This window comes from Chelon labrosus (assembly GCF_963514085.1).
Source record: "Chelon labrosus genome assembly, chromosome: 8".
Lineage (NCBI taxonomy): Eukaryota > Metazoa > Chordata > Actinopteri > Mugiliformes > Mugilidae > Chelon > Chelon labrosus.
This window is the reverse complement of record NC_140358.1, coordinates 11990172-12007000: the sequence shown is the minus strand read 5'-3', so window position 1 is coordinate 12007000 and position 16829 is coordinate 11990172. Positions and strand designations below refer to the sequence as shown.

Sequence of the window (16829 nt, the reverse complement as noted above, 5' to 3'; positions counted from 1 at the left end):
AAGATGAATGAAAAATGTGTTGTTGAATTTGAAGGGGCATAAATCTTCTTTGTGAGCCCCTATGGCATATAATTAATCATAACATCCTCTGTGGACATATAAATACAGTTTCCATAATAGTATATGGTATCTCCTAAACCTATTTTCCAGAATTAGAATCAACAAGACACATAACCCTAACCCTAACCCATGACAGAAACACTTAATTTGACTTAATTTTTAGAAAAAATTCTAATCGATGCTTTGGCTGTCTGAGACGAATTTCTGTTCAATATTAATTGGAAAGTTACAGATGTTATTATTCCTACACCACTTCAATGCATCATCTGTGCAGGTGGCTCTGGGCGTGGCTTCATCCCCTTTGACGATGGCCTCTCTGCGCATGCGTCAACCAGAAAAGTGCGTTTTAGAATGATTACTGGTGGACAGCGGAGAGACAGATTATACGGCTCCACACAACTGTTGTTTTAATCCCCTGGGCGAGGAGATTTAGCAAGAAAAAACACTGGCTTTAAACCCAGCAGCCATATTGTATGGAAAAACGACGGAAAGACTCCCGTTTTCAGAAAAAGTCGATTTCCCAGACTCCTCTGTCAAGACTTTTGGGGAGTTTAATTTTCTTTCTGACTGGCGGTGGGTTTGTGTTGCACAGCTAGCCTGCCAGCTGGCTGAGGAATTCGGAGGTTGGGAGTAGTTTTTCAGCCTTTCCACACAATATTGTGGTTATTTATTTGGTTGAACAGTGTTGAATTGAACGCCTAAAAAATGAAGGACCGATTGGAGCAGCTTAAAGCGGTAAGTGTCCAGGAAATGTCCTTACAGTATCTTTTTTTTTCTTTTTCTTTTTTTTGCCTCAGTGCACTTCATGGGCACATATTTTAGAAAGAAATAGCAATATTTTTACTATTTCCATTTTTACCGAAACCTTGAACATAAACACTTTACACTATCAATTTGAACAAAGAGTGCATGTGATGAAGTCATGATGGATGTCGTAAAACTGCAGCTTGGAGAGTGATTGGAAATGAGGATGTTGGATAAAGGTGATTCAGTTTTTAGGACATCTTTGTTTTTATTTCCGTACAGTCATGATGTGGGTTGTGACTTGCACTGACAAAATAGTCTAAAAATAGTAAGTACCTGAACTACTGTAAAAATTATAGCAGGTGAATCGTTCTGTTTTCATTTTCGCTGATTAACAGTTCTCTGTTAGAGCAGAAAAGATGAGCCCACTATCCAGTTAGTTGATCAACACATTATTAATCGATTAATCGCTGCGGCTGTTTATCAAGCGCATTGATATTATCTCCTGACACGTTTCTGTTATTGTGACAACCCCATTTTAGACGTTGTCTAGGCTAAATAGAAACACTTTATATATATATATTTTCTCTCTCTCTCTCTCTCTCATATATATATATAGAGAGAGATAGATAGATAGATAGATAGATAGATAGATAGATAGATGTAGATATATTGATATACAGTTTAACAGCACCACAAACTACATGTTCCAGAATGACCAGACATTTGAATTACCACCTTTAATACACCGTTTCATCTGATACTAACAGTCGTGAAGGGGGTTTTAGAGAAGGACTATGATATTAGAATGTATTTGTTTTGACTAATATATCTAATGAACTGGCAAGTGAGTGTATTTCATTGTAAATTGTAAACCGGACAGCAGACAGAAAAACAATTAGAGAATGCCCCCCACGACTCAGGAAAGTTAATGGAATTAAAAAATATGGACAGCTTGTTAATGAAAAAAATGTCTCTTTCCGTCCTGTTAAAACATATCACTGTTAAAATATAAGTAAAAAGTCGTAAAATGGACTCATGATCTTTAGTTAACATGGACTGGACCCAAAATCACATATACACGTTCATGTATTTAGCCATCCTAGTCAGATTAAACAGAGAAGTCATTGAGCCAGCAGCATTAAATACAGTTGCTGTATCCGAGGCCTTGATCCTATTGTAACCCAAGATGGGATGTGTTGCTATGGCTACCTGAAACTGCCGGCCAAATATTTGCCGTGTTTAAAATTGCTGAACTGCCGTATCCCCCACAGGCATCTGTATCTCACACCACTGGCTTCGTTTTAGTGAATGGAAGTACAAATAGTGAGGGAAGTAAGCGGTCATTTGTTTGGGAACTTGGCGTACGTTAGGTATTGTTGTATGTAACGATTCTGCAGCAGTGCTCGTTTCCGCCTTAACTGCTTTTGAATAACTTTCCTCCTCAGTTTCTTTATCTCGTCACTTATCCACACTCACCCTCCACCCTTATTTTCCTCCTTGAGTTTCCTCTCTAATGTTTAACTTGCTGGCAGGAGTCTAGGCTGTATATGAGTCTGTGTGTGCATGCATATAAGTGTTTGCTCATGCCAACAGCTGCGTGATCACGTCACCTGACATGCTGCTCTGTACACCTGGAAAGTCTGGAAGAAATGCTTAATCATAAGTTACTGGAGTTTTATGTGTCATTTTATTGGGCATGTTCTTGTTTAGCAAGCTGAATGCATTTATTTGTCCAACTTTAGAGTAAATATCTAGAGCAGAAGTTGATAACCGTTCAGTTCCCTCATAGTACTTCCAAATGTACTTTCAGTCAAAGCCATTATCTCTCTCAGTTCTGTGTCTCTCCACACTGTCTTGTGTTACCACCTGTCTCAGATATTGGCACAATGAATGGAGACATTTGTACATGAGGACTTTTTAAATCCCTTGTCAGATTTTAGCTTTGTAATAACACAAGTCCTGATGGAATGTATTGGCATCTGCCCCCATGCTGCTCTAAACCTGAGCCCCTGTCCCCTCCTGCTGCTGAGTGAGCTAGTAGCTCATTATCTAAATCAACCCAGGGGAAATTCTAGTACATATGACTGCAACTAACAGTTGTTGATTGTATCAATTATGTGAACAGCATAATTCACTAAAGCCTAAATGTATGTATTATGTATAGCTTGTTTTGTCCACCAACTCTCCAAAGATGTTCAGTTTAGTGGAACTATGACAAACAGCAACTTGCTCAAGCTTGAATGGTTTTTCATTTTACTTGAAGTTAAACAATCAATTGCTTAACAAAACCGCCACTAACCCTAAATCCTGTAATTGTTGGCGCTCTTGTAGTTTAACACATTATTTCGCCTGTGTAAGACTTCGCTCAAGTCTTGTCCCTCCCTCCTCTTTCTCCGCTGTCTTTCAGCAGCAGAGTGTGTTAGGTTTCCCCTTTTATGATCCTCAAGAGACAAAGTCCGACACTTTATCACCTCCTGGTTTCTTAAAGATGATGGCGCCACACGTTAGATAGGTTCGAGAGGGAGGATACAAGATGGCCTACGATGGCTGCTTTGTGTGTACACAGTAGTGAATCATAGAGGTAACATTCAGTGGTCACCATAGTGAAAATGTTCTGTATATATATACACACAGATCAGTCGTCTGGCCTTAATCACTACTCAAGTGAATAACACCGATTTTCGATTCCTGTCAGTGGATGGAATATATTCGGCAGCAAGGGAACTTTTTGTCCACAATAGTGGTCCAAGGATGGAAAAGAGGTGAAGGCTCATTGGCTCACTGATGCTCGAATGGAGTGAAGGCTGTCCTATGTGGTCTGAACCAACAGACGAGCTAATGTAGCTCAAGTTAAAAATCAGTTCTGGTTCTGATAGAAAGGTGTCAGAAGACACAGTGCATCCCAGTTTGTTCAATTCAGTTCAATTCAATTTTGTTTATATAGCGTCAATAACAATACAAATCGTCTCAAGACGCTTTACAAAACCTGGCCTGAAACCCCCAGAGCAAGCCTGAAGGCGACGGTGGCAAGGAAAAACTCCCTTTTAACAGGGAGAAACCTTGAGAAGAACCCAGCTCATATGGAGGGACCCATCTGCCTAAGGCCAGTGTGTATATGGCTGTGTAGCCACAGGCTAGTCAGGGTGCCCATGCTGAACCCTGTACACTGCCAAAAGCAGCAAATTGGCTCCATAAACACATTATAATGAAACGTGTGTCGAGAGAGGCAGTCAGTTCGATGGCCAGGTCTGTGGCAGGTGATCACTGCGTCTGCTTCGGTTTTTGTGCATCGTGCCGTATAACACAATTTGTTTGTAGATTAAGCTTGATCCGGTGTTTTGGTTAAAAGGAACAATCAAGAACCTGAATTGACTTGGAGTGTGCGTCATACTTGTGCGGAGTGTGTGTTGTCATCTTATCTTGAGGTCCAGTTGAACAGATTTTATCCAGATTTTCATAAGTACACAATCTTCAATGGGAGATGACGACATTTCTGTTGTTTTTGGTTTAAAAAAAATAAATAAAATCTAATCTGCTGCTGCATGTCTCGCTTTGTCTTTGAGCATTTTGGTTCATGTGCCATGAAATCCTGTTATCATCTTTGAATAAAAATAAGGACACGTGTAAAATACGGGGTAATGTGGACCTAGTTCTACTGTGTGGACACACGCCTTTCAACCCTTTAGATATTTCACACTTAATTCTTTAAAACCACAACGTACCATTGTGTTGCGCAACTTTCAGCCTCCGTGTAGTGAGGTTAATACTTTATGAATAACCGTATGATAGCAGTAAGTGTCTCCAAGTTGAGTCATAAGATATCTTGGATAAAGTCACACCCTCTGACTGTTCCTGCCGGTATCAAGCTGTTTTTACATCGACGCAAAGTGCCTGTGTATGTGGCCTTTGTCTGTTTGGTTCATCGCACACATCAGTTCCTTTCCTCTTGTTTTCGCTGAATGAGAGACACTGGAAGGAAGTGAGTGCTTGTTCTTATCTCACTGCTGCAGAAACGCTGTGTGAGGGAGCATAATGTGCCGGCCTGAGTGGCGTGTTTGATGAATAACCCTCAGAGATATTCAAAAACAAGCATTGTGTCAGCGTGCGTCCAGGGAGCTCTGTGTTCACAACTGTTGTTAGTTGCTGCAGCCTGAACCAAATAGTCCAGGCCGTATTTGCTAGTCAAATTTCAGCAGAAGGGCAGAAGGTTAGAGATGACCTAAACCTCAGTCGCCGTCGCTTTCATTATTGATGTCTAGTTTTTGTTTAGAAATTGTCAGAAAAAAATAAATTGCCCATAAATAACAGAAAAGAAAAAGCTTACAATAATAAATGCTCACGCTAGACAAGCTAAAATGATTCAGTGTTTTGCAAAGGTGTTGATTAATCTGTCAACCCGTGACTTTTGTTTATCATTCAGTTGTTGCACCTTTAGCTCCAAGATCCTTTCTGTGTCCTTGTCTAACGCGATAACGGAAGAACAAAGTATCAGTGTAGCTCCGATAGGATGTGAAAGGCTAATTGTAATAACAGAGCTAGTCAAGTCCTGTGTAACAGAACTGTAATGCCCATATGTATTGACATTACTCAGGAAGAGATTGACTCTGAGTCACTTGATATGAGAGTGCAGGGAAGCCGGCAGCTGCATGACGACTGGTATTTTCCAGGCCTTGACTTTGACCCGGGCGCACACCTGACTTTCACACCTGAGGAGTCCAGACTCCAGACTCAGCCAGCCATTATAAACAGAAACACAAGTTAAATGTGAAGTGTTTAGTTGGCTGTAAAAGCTATAGGTCGACTGATAAAAACATATTTGAGTTCAAAAGCAGAAGCAGTTTAAAGGGAAGTAACAGTGGGAGAGGTGATTGTCTCTTCCCACTCATTGTTACATGAAGTTTTCTCCACCTATCACCGTCACACCGTGGCCTCGACGTCTGTTTACATTGTACCTTAGCTGTGGTTTCTGAAGCCAGTTTCAGAGTCAGTTGAAAACAGGTTGAGTTCCTGGAGCCCGGCCCTGGTACTCCATGTAAATATTCACCACCAGCACTGCGCTGTGTTTACTGACTACTCCTTGTCACACATTTATTGACTTCAGCAGTGGAGCTTTCGTGTAAGATTTATTGGGTGTAGGCTGATTAGGGTCAGACCAGTGTTTCTGGTTAATGGTGCACGGCTCAGCTGGTAACAAGGAAGCAATTTCATTAGTACCGCCTTCAGTGGGGGCTCATGGCCTGAATGCTGTTTGGCAGCTTTTCCATCATAACGGGAACTTTTTTTGACACGAAAATGGGCACAAAATACATGTGTTTAGTCACTGTTGGCCTTTAAATGCTGTAAGATTTGTTTGAGGTTTATTTATAGAGGTTTATTTATAGTAAACAAATCTCATTGTATTGTGTGGTATCATAAACTGTCTATAAAAGTTATTTATTATTATTTATAATCCTTCAGCGCTATAATCCTTCATGTTAACCTCGTTACAAGACTTCCATCACACTTAGATTTTAATGATTTAATGATTCAAACCAGTTTGACTTTTGGATTTTTTTTTGAACAACTACTGGCTGTTAGGACCAAATTTAAGCAATTGGCAATTACAATTTTTCGCTTTCCTGTTTCAAGCTATTGACACCACTGTCATGTCTTCGTGGTAAATATGAAGTAGCAGCCAGCATCCAGCCGTGCTGCCCTCAAATGGGGTCGTGTCCTTCTGAAAGGTCCTCTCTTGTGATATTCAGAACCTTGTAACACAAAAGTTTTGATGAGGTCCGTCACAAGTTCATGAGATCCATCTACAAGGCTCATGATGGTGAAACTGCTAATCTTGCTTCATGGTAACATACGCTGCTTCAAATGTAACTCGTGAGCTTGTGTTTACGTTATGGGAAATCGTACACACAAGGTCCTTGGCATTCAAAGTTGTGAGAACACCGTCGCTAAGCAACTGTCAGATTCCAGAAGCTACAGAGGCTAAAGAATTTAGCATGCTAACGAACGGCTAACGTAGGAAATGCAGTGCATAAAGAAAGGAAGAGGATGTTGGGAATAACAACAATTTCCTCACACACATTATAAATGTATGAAGAAAACACCATATGACAAAATTATAATACATTAACCTGCCATCCACTTGTGCTGTTTCTGAAAATATCAGCAAAATATCACACGATCAAAACTTGTGAACTCGCACCTCTGCAAAGGTTTCCAGTTATGTGGTCTCTCTTGTGTAGTCTGTACAGAGACCAGATTGTGAACAAAACAGGTTATGGTTTTATGAGTAATTACTGTATGCGGCAGACTGTTTGTTGGTTAGGACCAGTTACTTCCTGGAGACTGACTTCCTGGCAAGTTTACAATGGTTATTAGACTCTGAGAAATTTCAGGTTGTTTTCTGTTAGTTTGTTGTTATCACTTGAAAAATGTTTTTCCCTGAACCAGTATCACAACTCTGATTGATACTTAGGTTCGGAAAGGAAATAGATCTGTAGCCTCAAAATATACGAGACACTACCAAACCCACAAACAGCTTGATCTACACCAGTAAGGCTTTAAAGTCATTTTAAACAGAGGTGGTATATTTTGACCCCTGGTTAGTTCAACTGGATGCCATTGTAATTTGTAGTTGCAGAGAGTGTTTTTATTCTTCATATGCGAGATTTAAATCAAATAGGATTAAAATACAGTAAGTAGTGGATGAATGGAGATACACAGAGCTGTCTGGTTTTATGTTTTTAGCCCAGTGAACATTTGGACCAACCTTTAATCCTGAGGTTCTGACGACATGCTTTATAATTTGATGTTTTAGAGAAACACGCAAATCTCTTCACATGTTCTCTCTGAACAGATTACTTACTAATGTTACTCTTACACTTCATTTTTACTCTGTCAGACGTGTGATCAAGATGACGAAGAGGTGGAGATTGCTGTGGACAACGCAGCCTTCATGGATGAGTTCTTCTCTCAGGTGAATACTGCTATAAATGAATTATCATGCAGATGCTCTTGTTGTTTTGCTTGTGTTTAAGACGGCGTGTATAGGTCAAAGTTCTAAATGACTATATGCACATTTACACTTCTGGGGTGTTTTTGTGCTATTGTTTCAGATCGAGGACATCAGGAACAGTATTGACAAAATAGACGAGAATGTGGCTGAAGTCAAAAAGCTTTACTCGGTCATCTTGTCTGCTCCTACATCAGATCAGAGTAAGACACCTTACCTCCAGCAGCTTTTCTTTCTATACCTGCCCTTTAAATATTTTATAGAAATTGTAAAAAATGTCATAAACATATATCTTCTATTACACAAGATTACAAATATACATAAGTTGTAAACGTAATTGCACTGTGTTGGAAGACTACAGATCATTACCTTTAAAATAAATTTGCATAGGTTTGCATACACCATAGACACAGCTCCAGTCTCGCTCCACTGCTAACATCTTTTCATTCTCAGAAACACAAGATGACTTGGAGGCAATCACCAATGACATTAAGAAGATGGCCAACAATGCAAGAAACAAACTCAAGAGTGAGTCTGCCTCCCACTGCCACACAATGTGTCATTTAAAATAATTTGAATGGTTTTTTTTTTTTTTATAACTTAATTATAAATTATAACTTAACCCGTAACCCGGACTCCTTCCCAGCCATCGAGAGGAATCTGGAGTCAGAGGAGCAGGAAAGGGTGTCAGCTGACATGCGGATACGTAAATCACAGGTAAATTATCACAATCTGAAGGTTTTGGTGGCCTTTATGTACTAAGCCTCCCTTTTCCTTCATAATATAGGCATTTTTTGCATAAATCCACGTCTTGTGCTTTTAAATTTCGAAAAATATTGTGTATTTGTCTTCGTGTGTACGCCCAGATTGATTCAAATTGTCAGTACATCCAAGAAGATTATTGATGTACCTGTTCGCTAATTCCTTTTTCTTTCTCTTTCCCAGCATGCAGTGCTGTCCAGGAAGTTTGTGGAGGTAATGACAAAGTATAATGAAGCTCAGGTGGACTTCAGGGAGAGGAGTAAAGGACGTATTCAGAGACAGCTAGAGATCAGTGAGTGACACCAACATGCACAGCAACGAAGGAACGTGATGGTCCCATGGTCTTCTTTGTCATTAACACTTTCCTTTCCTTTCCTTTGCAGCTGGAAAAGCAACAACAGATGAAGAACTGGAGGAGATGTTGGAGAGTGGTAATGCTGCTGTGTTTACTGCAGGGGTAAGAGTCGACAGTATGCGTGCATGCATGCATTTCCACTATCTTTAACATTGCCTTTGCTCAACCACACTGTGTCAAGTGTGGCACTTGACACAGTGTGGTTGAGCAGTGAATACCAAATTGTCAGTTGCTCAGTAAAACTTAACATGCCTTGGATCAGCTAATTATTAGTGCTTGTGATTTGACATGTTGGGTCAAAGTCAGTTTGCTTATGTGTATCCTCTTGAGTTCCCATTTTACAAATATAACAGCCACACGATTCTTATAACGAGGATTTTATAAAGAGGAAGATTTTTGGACCGTGAGAACAAATGACGAGCAGCGACAATGACACACTTTAGCGAGGAGCATTAAATTGTATCGTTTTGACGGCGTGAATTCAACTTCTCTGTCCTTGCACTGATAAAAATGTGATTGTTTTCTTATTTCTGGACCTGATGTATTTACTGTACACTCCTTTCCAGACCTTTTTCATTGTTCCTCCTTTTTTGTTCGTTCACTCCGCAGGAACTGAGAACAATCTCAGTATAGGTATTTCTTTTACATCCTACTTCAGGGCAGGTACTTTCCCAGTGCTATAGGAACCTTTAGCAAGACTGTTGTTGCCATTTAAAAAAACAATGTAAACACTAGTAAATGTTAATGTTAGGCTAAAGTATTGAAACAAACCAAAAGAATAGTCTTTATTTAGGTCTTTATGGCACATTGTTTTATGTTGCGATATCAACCAGTATATTTATCTTATTTAAAGGGTATCAAGCGCTATCTATTAAAGAAACCCCACTGGTCTAAGACTGGATGGCAGGATTCATTTTAAAGAACTGGCATTTCCTTTAAAAATAGGACTGATGCATTTAGCACTAAGATGTAATGATGAGATGCTGGTGTTGTAATGATTCTGTGTGGTAACAGCAAGACTCTGCTCTCTGCAGATTGTTGACTCCAGTATCTCAAAACAAGCCCTGAGTGAGATTGAAGCCAGGCACAAAGACATCGTCCGTCTGGAAAGCAGCATCAAGGAGCTGCACGATATGTTTGTAGACATCGCCATGCTGGTGGAGAGCCAGGTACGCTCCTCTACACCCATCTTTTCTCCTACTTCATTCGTTTCTTCAGTCTTTGAATTCATCCTTAAATCTCTTCCATGGCCCCGTGTTCAGTCCTCATGGTATCGAACTCTTTTTCTCCTGATTGTTTCGGCTCTGGCGTGACTGTCAATCTGCATCTGTGTCTGTTTCCTCTTTTCCAGCTCCATGCCTTTCTTACACCTCTCTTTGCTCTCTCCTGCCACTGCCACCTCCATCCCATCAGCCAACATGAATGCATTTAGTAAGATGTACTCATGAAACATCATTGTTTACATCAAAGACATCACACTATAGTCAGTACATGCTGTCGGCCACTTTGTGTATATGCATGTTATATTATAACACATATTTCTTGCTGCTTACACCATGCGTTCTGAGGGAAAGGCTTGCTGTTTGAGGTAAGGGCCACTCTCTTCCACACTCTTGCTGTTTGTGTTGTGTGATTTCTTCTGAGGTTTTCTTAACTATTTTTATTTCCAGTTTTGACTCTTTAGAAATAACAGGAAGGATTTATGATGGAATTAAAAACAAAACTCCTCATGGAATCATGATTAAATCTGCCCAAAGACAATCTGATCACCAGAAACTTCTGTACTTTTGTTATCTTGTTAAATGCAGCTTTGTATCTTACTGAGTGTTGTATGTGTTTCAGGGTGACATAGTAGACAACATAGAGCAGAACGTATCCAAGTCAGTGGACCACATACTGGCGGCTAAGGAACAGACCAAAAAAGCTGTAAGGTACCAGACCAAAGCTCGCAAGGTAATGTCACATATGCCAGATAGGGCCCCGATGAGTTGTGACTCTTCCTGTTTTCTGCTTGTTTTAAAGCACTTCACAGTTTGACACATCTAAACCACACACTGTGTCCACAGATCACCCATCCTCCTCTTTTACACACTTCACCGTTCACACATTAACTCAACTGTTGCACTGTGTGTGCCTCGCGCCTGTTTCTCTCTCTCTCTGTCTTTCTCGCTGTTTTACGTTCGCTGCCTTTTGTTCCCTCTGGCACTGCCCATGTCAGGGTGGGATGATTGACAGGATTGAGAGCAACATGGACCAGTCAGTGGGCTTCGTGGAGAGGGCTGTAGCAGACACTAAGAAAGCTGCAAAGTTTCAGCAAGAGGCTCGCCGTGTGAGTGACTGTAGTCCAAAAGAAAGGGCCGGTTTCCCAAAAGCATCCATCACACTTCGTCCTCTGTTTCCTTCCACCTTATTAGGGTTGAACAGTTAATGTTCACTTAATGTTGTTAATGTTAATGTGTTTGCTGATAATACACTATCCTTGCCCACATAGTAATTATTTAGCTTCGGACGGTCACTGCCTGAATAGTGTAGCTCGTTGTTGTACAGCAGGTGGGCAGAGCAAACGGCTCCCTAAAAGAGACACTGTTTCCTGATGGAAACCTCCGGAACCAGGTGTGGTTAAAAAAATTTGGTTAAGACAAAGTATCTGAATATTGGAAACATGCAAGCCCAAATTCCTGGTATACCACATAGTAGTGTAAATGTACTTTTACTATTTAACTTGCAGTCATCACAGTGACATAGAAAATTATTCTTGTTATAATATTGCTTTCTCCCATGCTGTGTTGAAAGTTACTACTTAAAACTACACACCACCACCAGCGGAAAGCCTTTTATTTAAAGATAAAATGCACCAAACGTGACGGCCAGCTCTGCGTCCCGACAAGTAAAGACGTCCCTCCCTGGATTCCCGGAGGCGAGGTTCTTCCCAGGAGCCAGTGATGGAAGTTCTTGCTGGTGCACACGGCTCTGAATGGCCATGTGTATCGGAGAGTTGGGAATGATTGGAATTCCTCTTTAACACAAGGATGCTTTTGGGAAACCTGCTTAACCACATAAAGACCATCCCCACCATCAAGACCCTGGTCTTCCCCTTGACCCTGACCTGTGCTGATCCCCAAGCCTCTGACCTTCTCTGTTACCAAGCAACCCGACCTGTGGCCTGTGGATCCCTGTGCTTTAAACACTGCTGTGACCCGCCCCGAACCAAGAACCAGAATCAAGACCTCCTCCTTCCCACTGACTGAGACACAAACACACACACACACACACAGACACACTGACTCACAGCTTCCACTCCCTTTTCTCTCTGTCCTTTCTCTTCAGCTTTTATTTTGTCTACATATATGTATATATGTTTGGTTGTCTATTTGATTGTTTCTTTTGAAGATGTTGTTTGTTAGTTTCTGGTTGTTTCAGCATGCGTGTCAAAAAACGTGGATAACACAAAGTCACACATTCAACACATTGAAACAAGGGAAAACTGGTTTGTCAGATTCAAGGTCGATGTGGAGTGTTTGTGTGGTTACCGAGCTACAGAGATAAACCGTGATCTCTCATTTATTCTTCTTTGTCATGTACAGTAACAAACCGTTGTACAAATGGACTCTATGGTTGTTCCCAACAGAAAATGGTGATCATAGTGGTGGTTGTGGTGATCTTGCTGATCATAATAGCTCTTGTAATCGGGTTGTCAGTGGGATTGAAGCAAAGCTGATGAGCCAATTGAATAAGAGGAGAGCTGAGGGTGAGTAACTGTGGAGCAAATATCTGCTGTGCTGCCACACTGGGTGTGGGTGCTTAGGAAAGCAGTTTGCACTTCCCTTCAGGCTCTGTGTGTGTGTGTGTGTGTGTGTGCTTTCTTTCTTTCCAAAGAGCTTACTTGGGGTGTGTTTGTGTGTATTTGAAGTTCTTGGGTGTGTGTGTTTTTTTTTTTTCCTCCCATTCTGCAGCATTTGCCTCTAGTTACTGCTAAGCAAACAAAACGCCGCTAGTGGTGACTTAGCTGCGCGCAGGTTCCGCTGATGTTTGGTGCGAGGGTCTGAGCATTTTTGAGCTTGTGCATCCTCATTAACACCATCCTCCCTTTGTCTTGTATCTCCCTTTCTGTAGAAGATGATCATAATTGGTGTAATCTGTGGCGTGGTTGTTCTCATCATCCTCATCGTCATCCTCACCCAGACAATATAAGCAGGACTGTGTCTCTGCCATCGTCTGATCATCTGTGTTTCCACCGTCCTCTCCATTCACTTCTCCATCAGTCTGCTCACAAAAGAAGAACATGACACTGATCACTCCATATGGATATCATAAGATTCAAACTGCAGATCTTGTGCTACATTTGACTTGGAAAAAAAAATATATGATGGAGCGCACTTTGACTTTCTCACTTTTGGACTATTTGCTGCTCTTCTGCAAATGAGGAAAGAAGACTGAAGCTGACATAAGGTACAATACCTGTTGTATCTGTGTGGAAGCCAAAAGGGAATTGAAAAATAACTGATTATAATGTCACTCCAGCGTCCCTTAACATTTCACTTCTCATTTTCCGGTGCCAAAGAATTCATGTGGAAGTGAAATTTTAATGTCCGGTAAGCCAAACAGAAGCACCCTGATCATTACTCCTCGCCTTTACGAGCCTTGACACATTTTATGATTGACAAGCTTCTGGGATTTTGTTGTTTTTGTTGGGAGTTGCAGCACTTTCACGTTTCAAAATATGTGTTTAAGCTAAAATTTGTGTAATTATCATGTAAATAATAGAATTACTATTGATGGCATCTCGTCCTGAATGTGACCTAGTTCTTTAACTTGAAGGGGACTGGTGTGTGCTCTCTACTGATTCTTCAGTTTGGAGAGCCCAGTGGTTAACCAATTAAAAATGTGAAGGATGGTGCTTATGTGAGCACCTTTAATGAAAACACCAAAGGAAAAGAAAAAAGAAGAAGACAGACACATTTCTTTCTTGAAGACTTATTGAAAACACTTACACTGAAGCCTCTGGGAGAAATACCTGAAACTGTAACATCTGAAACCTTTTTCACATATAACCACAATTCTCTTCCCTGTTAAAATGCTGTCAAACATGTTTTAATGCTAAAGGGATATATAGAGATTGGTAGTAACACTAGAGCCTTGTTTCCCATTAGTTCCACATTCATTTTTGTGTTTGTCCTGCCATTTGATGCTAACGAAGTCGCGCATAAACGGACACTCTAACATACAGTAAAGTCTCCCTGGCTGGTGACTTTTTACTGGTGTCAGATGCATTGACTAGTGTTTATACAGCCCGATTGCCATTATTAGGTACACCTCTGTTATCATGTGTTCATGAAGGTCATTTTATTAAGGTCTCTGTTCAAACAGGCTTTGAAGATTTGGCAGTTAAACGTCAGTGACATTGTGTGTCCTTTAGAAGTGTGTCTAATATTTACTCTGTCCTCACCGTTATCAATGAGGTGATCAAAATGTCAGAAACGCCACAAAGTACACCGCCCTGAAACGTTCAATATGTTTCAGAGCAGTTTCAATAACAAAACAGCTTTTGTCCATATCGTCGGAAAACGCAATGCTGGAAGGAGGTAGACAACTTTATCTTTGTGACAGCCAAACAGCCTGATATATAAATATATGAGAATGTCATTAGTACATCTAAACATATAAAGCATTATTTATTTATTGCAGGGCTCATCTTTTACATTTGAATAGTTTTAGGGAAGTGTGCCTAATAAACTGACAGCTAAGTTCAGTTGTGGCTGGTCGCTGTCATTCCATTAGGCCTCGGTTGAAGGACCAGAAAGGAGGAAGGAATACGACTGACGGTGCGCAGGTTATCACCCTTGCTTTAACAGGGCTATTGAAGCAGGTGACCAGCTGTACAGAGGTCAGAGATACTGTTTCAACCAATCATCGAGAGCAATTTTAATCAACTAAGGGCTTTGTACTGCAACATCTTTGTTTTTTAGACCCGAATGTTTAATTCTGACTTTGCAGGGGGGGGGGACTTGAACATGAGAAGTCCCCAGTCTGCTACTTTAGCTGAGCTTGAGCCATCAGCACAGGCTGCGGTAAGAAAGGAAAGCTGTTTTACACTGTTGTAACTAAGTTAAGTGCCAATGAATTGAATAGAAATTAAAGATTTTATGTTTTTTAATGACTGGTTGAGTTGTGTTTTGTTGCCGTTTCCTGGCTCGCTGTCCTGCAGCTGTTTGCAGGATACAAGAAGTAAATATGTAACAGGATTTTTGACAGCATGCTACTGGTAAGCTGTGTTTTATGGGACGGCAGATTGTTGATGCAGCATGTTAACCACCGTGTTGCAAAGTGCAGCTTTTAAAGGCTGGATGCACGAGTGATAGAGGTAAGTTCACCTCTCCCTCTACACACACACACAGACACGCACACTCCAGCCTCTCTGACCCCCCCCCCCGCTCCCCTTTGCCTTGCTTTGAAACCCTCATTTCCTCAAACCAGTGAACATAAATCTAAGCAGTTGTGTTGCCTTTTTGTGTTCAGGCTCCAAAAGCAAAGCCTAATGTCTCTGCTTGTTGTGTGACTGCTGTCTATGTTTGATTCAAACTCCAGAAAAAGATGATGATTACATTGTGCTGTGCCATCATTGGGATTGTCGGGTTCTCCTATCTCTACAGCTTTTTCTCATAAAAAAGGTGAACCACCTTAATCATTCTTTGATGTTGTATATCCTTGACTTGCCCACTAAATGTTATAAACACTGTTTTGTTTTGTTTTTATTGTCTTTGTGTGGTGTTTCTAGGGATGAAGATTTCTTCAAGAAAAATTTCCTGAGGTGCTCCCCCAGTTTTTTTTATCCTTACCTTTATTTGGATCTATTTTAAAGTATAATAAAATATTGTAAAAAGTGTCCAAGTCCGTCCTGTGCACTTCCCCTTCTATTGCTCATTTGAACTTAAATTATTTTCTTGCTGTGTGAAGTGTTTGCAAACGTGTTATAAATGTGTAGATTTTTCTCAGGATGCTTGTTCACAGCCGGATGGTTTAACGTGGGACTTTTAATCATACTGGGCCCTTCTGATCGACTATAGTCGACCGCCCCCTGTTGGTACACTAAGGGAACAATCGTGCTTAGAGGAAATGTCGTTTTCAGACAATTGTTCCTAAGGATTCATATCAAAATGAAAATGCATGAAGACGAGATGTTGTTTTTTTTTTTTTTTTTTGTGCTGTCAAAGCTCCAAAACTCTCCGGTCAAAATATCCATTGAAGTAGTACTTTCTGACTTGTTTGTCGTCATAATTTGAATAAAATGCGTGATTTTGTTGTGTGTGATCTGTCTGTGCGCTGAAACGCTTGTGTTGATGGTCTTTTCTGTATCAGCGGCTGTCACTCGTCAGCTCAGTAAAGCCTGTTATGTAATAAAAGATTTCTGTGCGTTGAACCAAGTGTCGTGCACGACTCGCTTCTTGTGTGGCTGCTTGATACGTGGCTCAGCTGTTCGTCTGTCTGCACGGAGGGACGCATCTCGCCTCTGCTTCTTCTGTCAGGCCATCGGCCATATCTCAGCATCTTCTATGTGCACATTTAACGTATGGCGACGCATGATTAAAGTATCCATGCATGAAGAGCTTTCCTGACCTCCTTTCATCCCCCATCTCGCTGTTTTTCCTAACCGGAGGCAAGCCCGGCCCATCAACACTACACGGGGCGGGGTCTACTGGAGGGTGCGTTCGTTTTCGGGTTTGGAGGAGAATCACGACTGCGAAGCTTAATGATAAAAACTTTATTGAGCAGTGAAATCAGACAAGATGTGGAGGATACGAGAAGACCATTTAAATGAAATAAAGCTTTATGTGGTAGATAACGGAGACCAGTGTACTTAAATTAAACAAGAACAATCAATGAGGTATTGCATGTTGCATG

At 40.8% G+C, this 16829-nt stretch overlaps 1 protein-coding gene across 1 annotated transcript; it reads left to right on the top strand.

The window, feature by feature from the left end:
• Positions 1 to 327: 327 nt before the first annotated feature.
• On the top strand, positions 328 to 15087 carry stx3b (syntaxin 3b). The gene is made up of 11 exons (XM_084550116.1): positions 328 to 795; positions 7703 to 7777; positions 7917 to 8016; positions 8267 to 8341; positions 8460 to 8530; positions 8759 to 8867; positions 8959 to 9032; positions 9965 to 10099; positions 10773 to 10883; positions 12559 to 12678; positions 13044 to 15087. The coding sequence occupies exons 1-10, from the start codon at positions 766 to 768 to the stop codon at positions 12646 to 12648; spliced, it is 870 nt and encodes a 289-aa protein (XP_084406242.1). The 5' UTR covers positions 328 to 765; the 3' UTR covers positions 12649 to 12678; positions 13044 to 15087.
• Positions 15088 to 16829: the final 1742 nt, after the last annotated feature.

Coding starts and splice junctions, on each gene's coding strand:
- stx3b (XM_084550116.1), top strand. CDS start 766: ATGAAGGACCGATTGGAGCAGCTTAAAGCG. Junction 8,868..8,958: donor TCAGAGACAGCTAGAGATCA/GTGAGTGACACC, acceptor TTTCCTTTGCAG/CTGGAAAAGCAACAACAGAT. Junction 10,100..10,772: donor CCATGCTGGTGGAGAGCCAG/GTACGCTCCTCT, acceptor TATGTGTTTCAG/GGTGACATAGTAGACAACAT.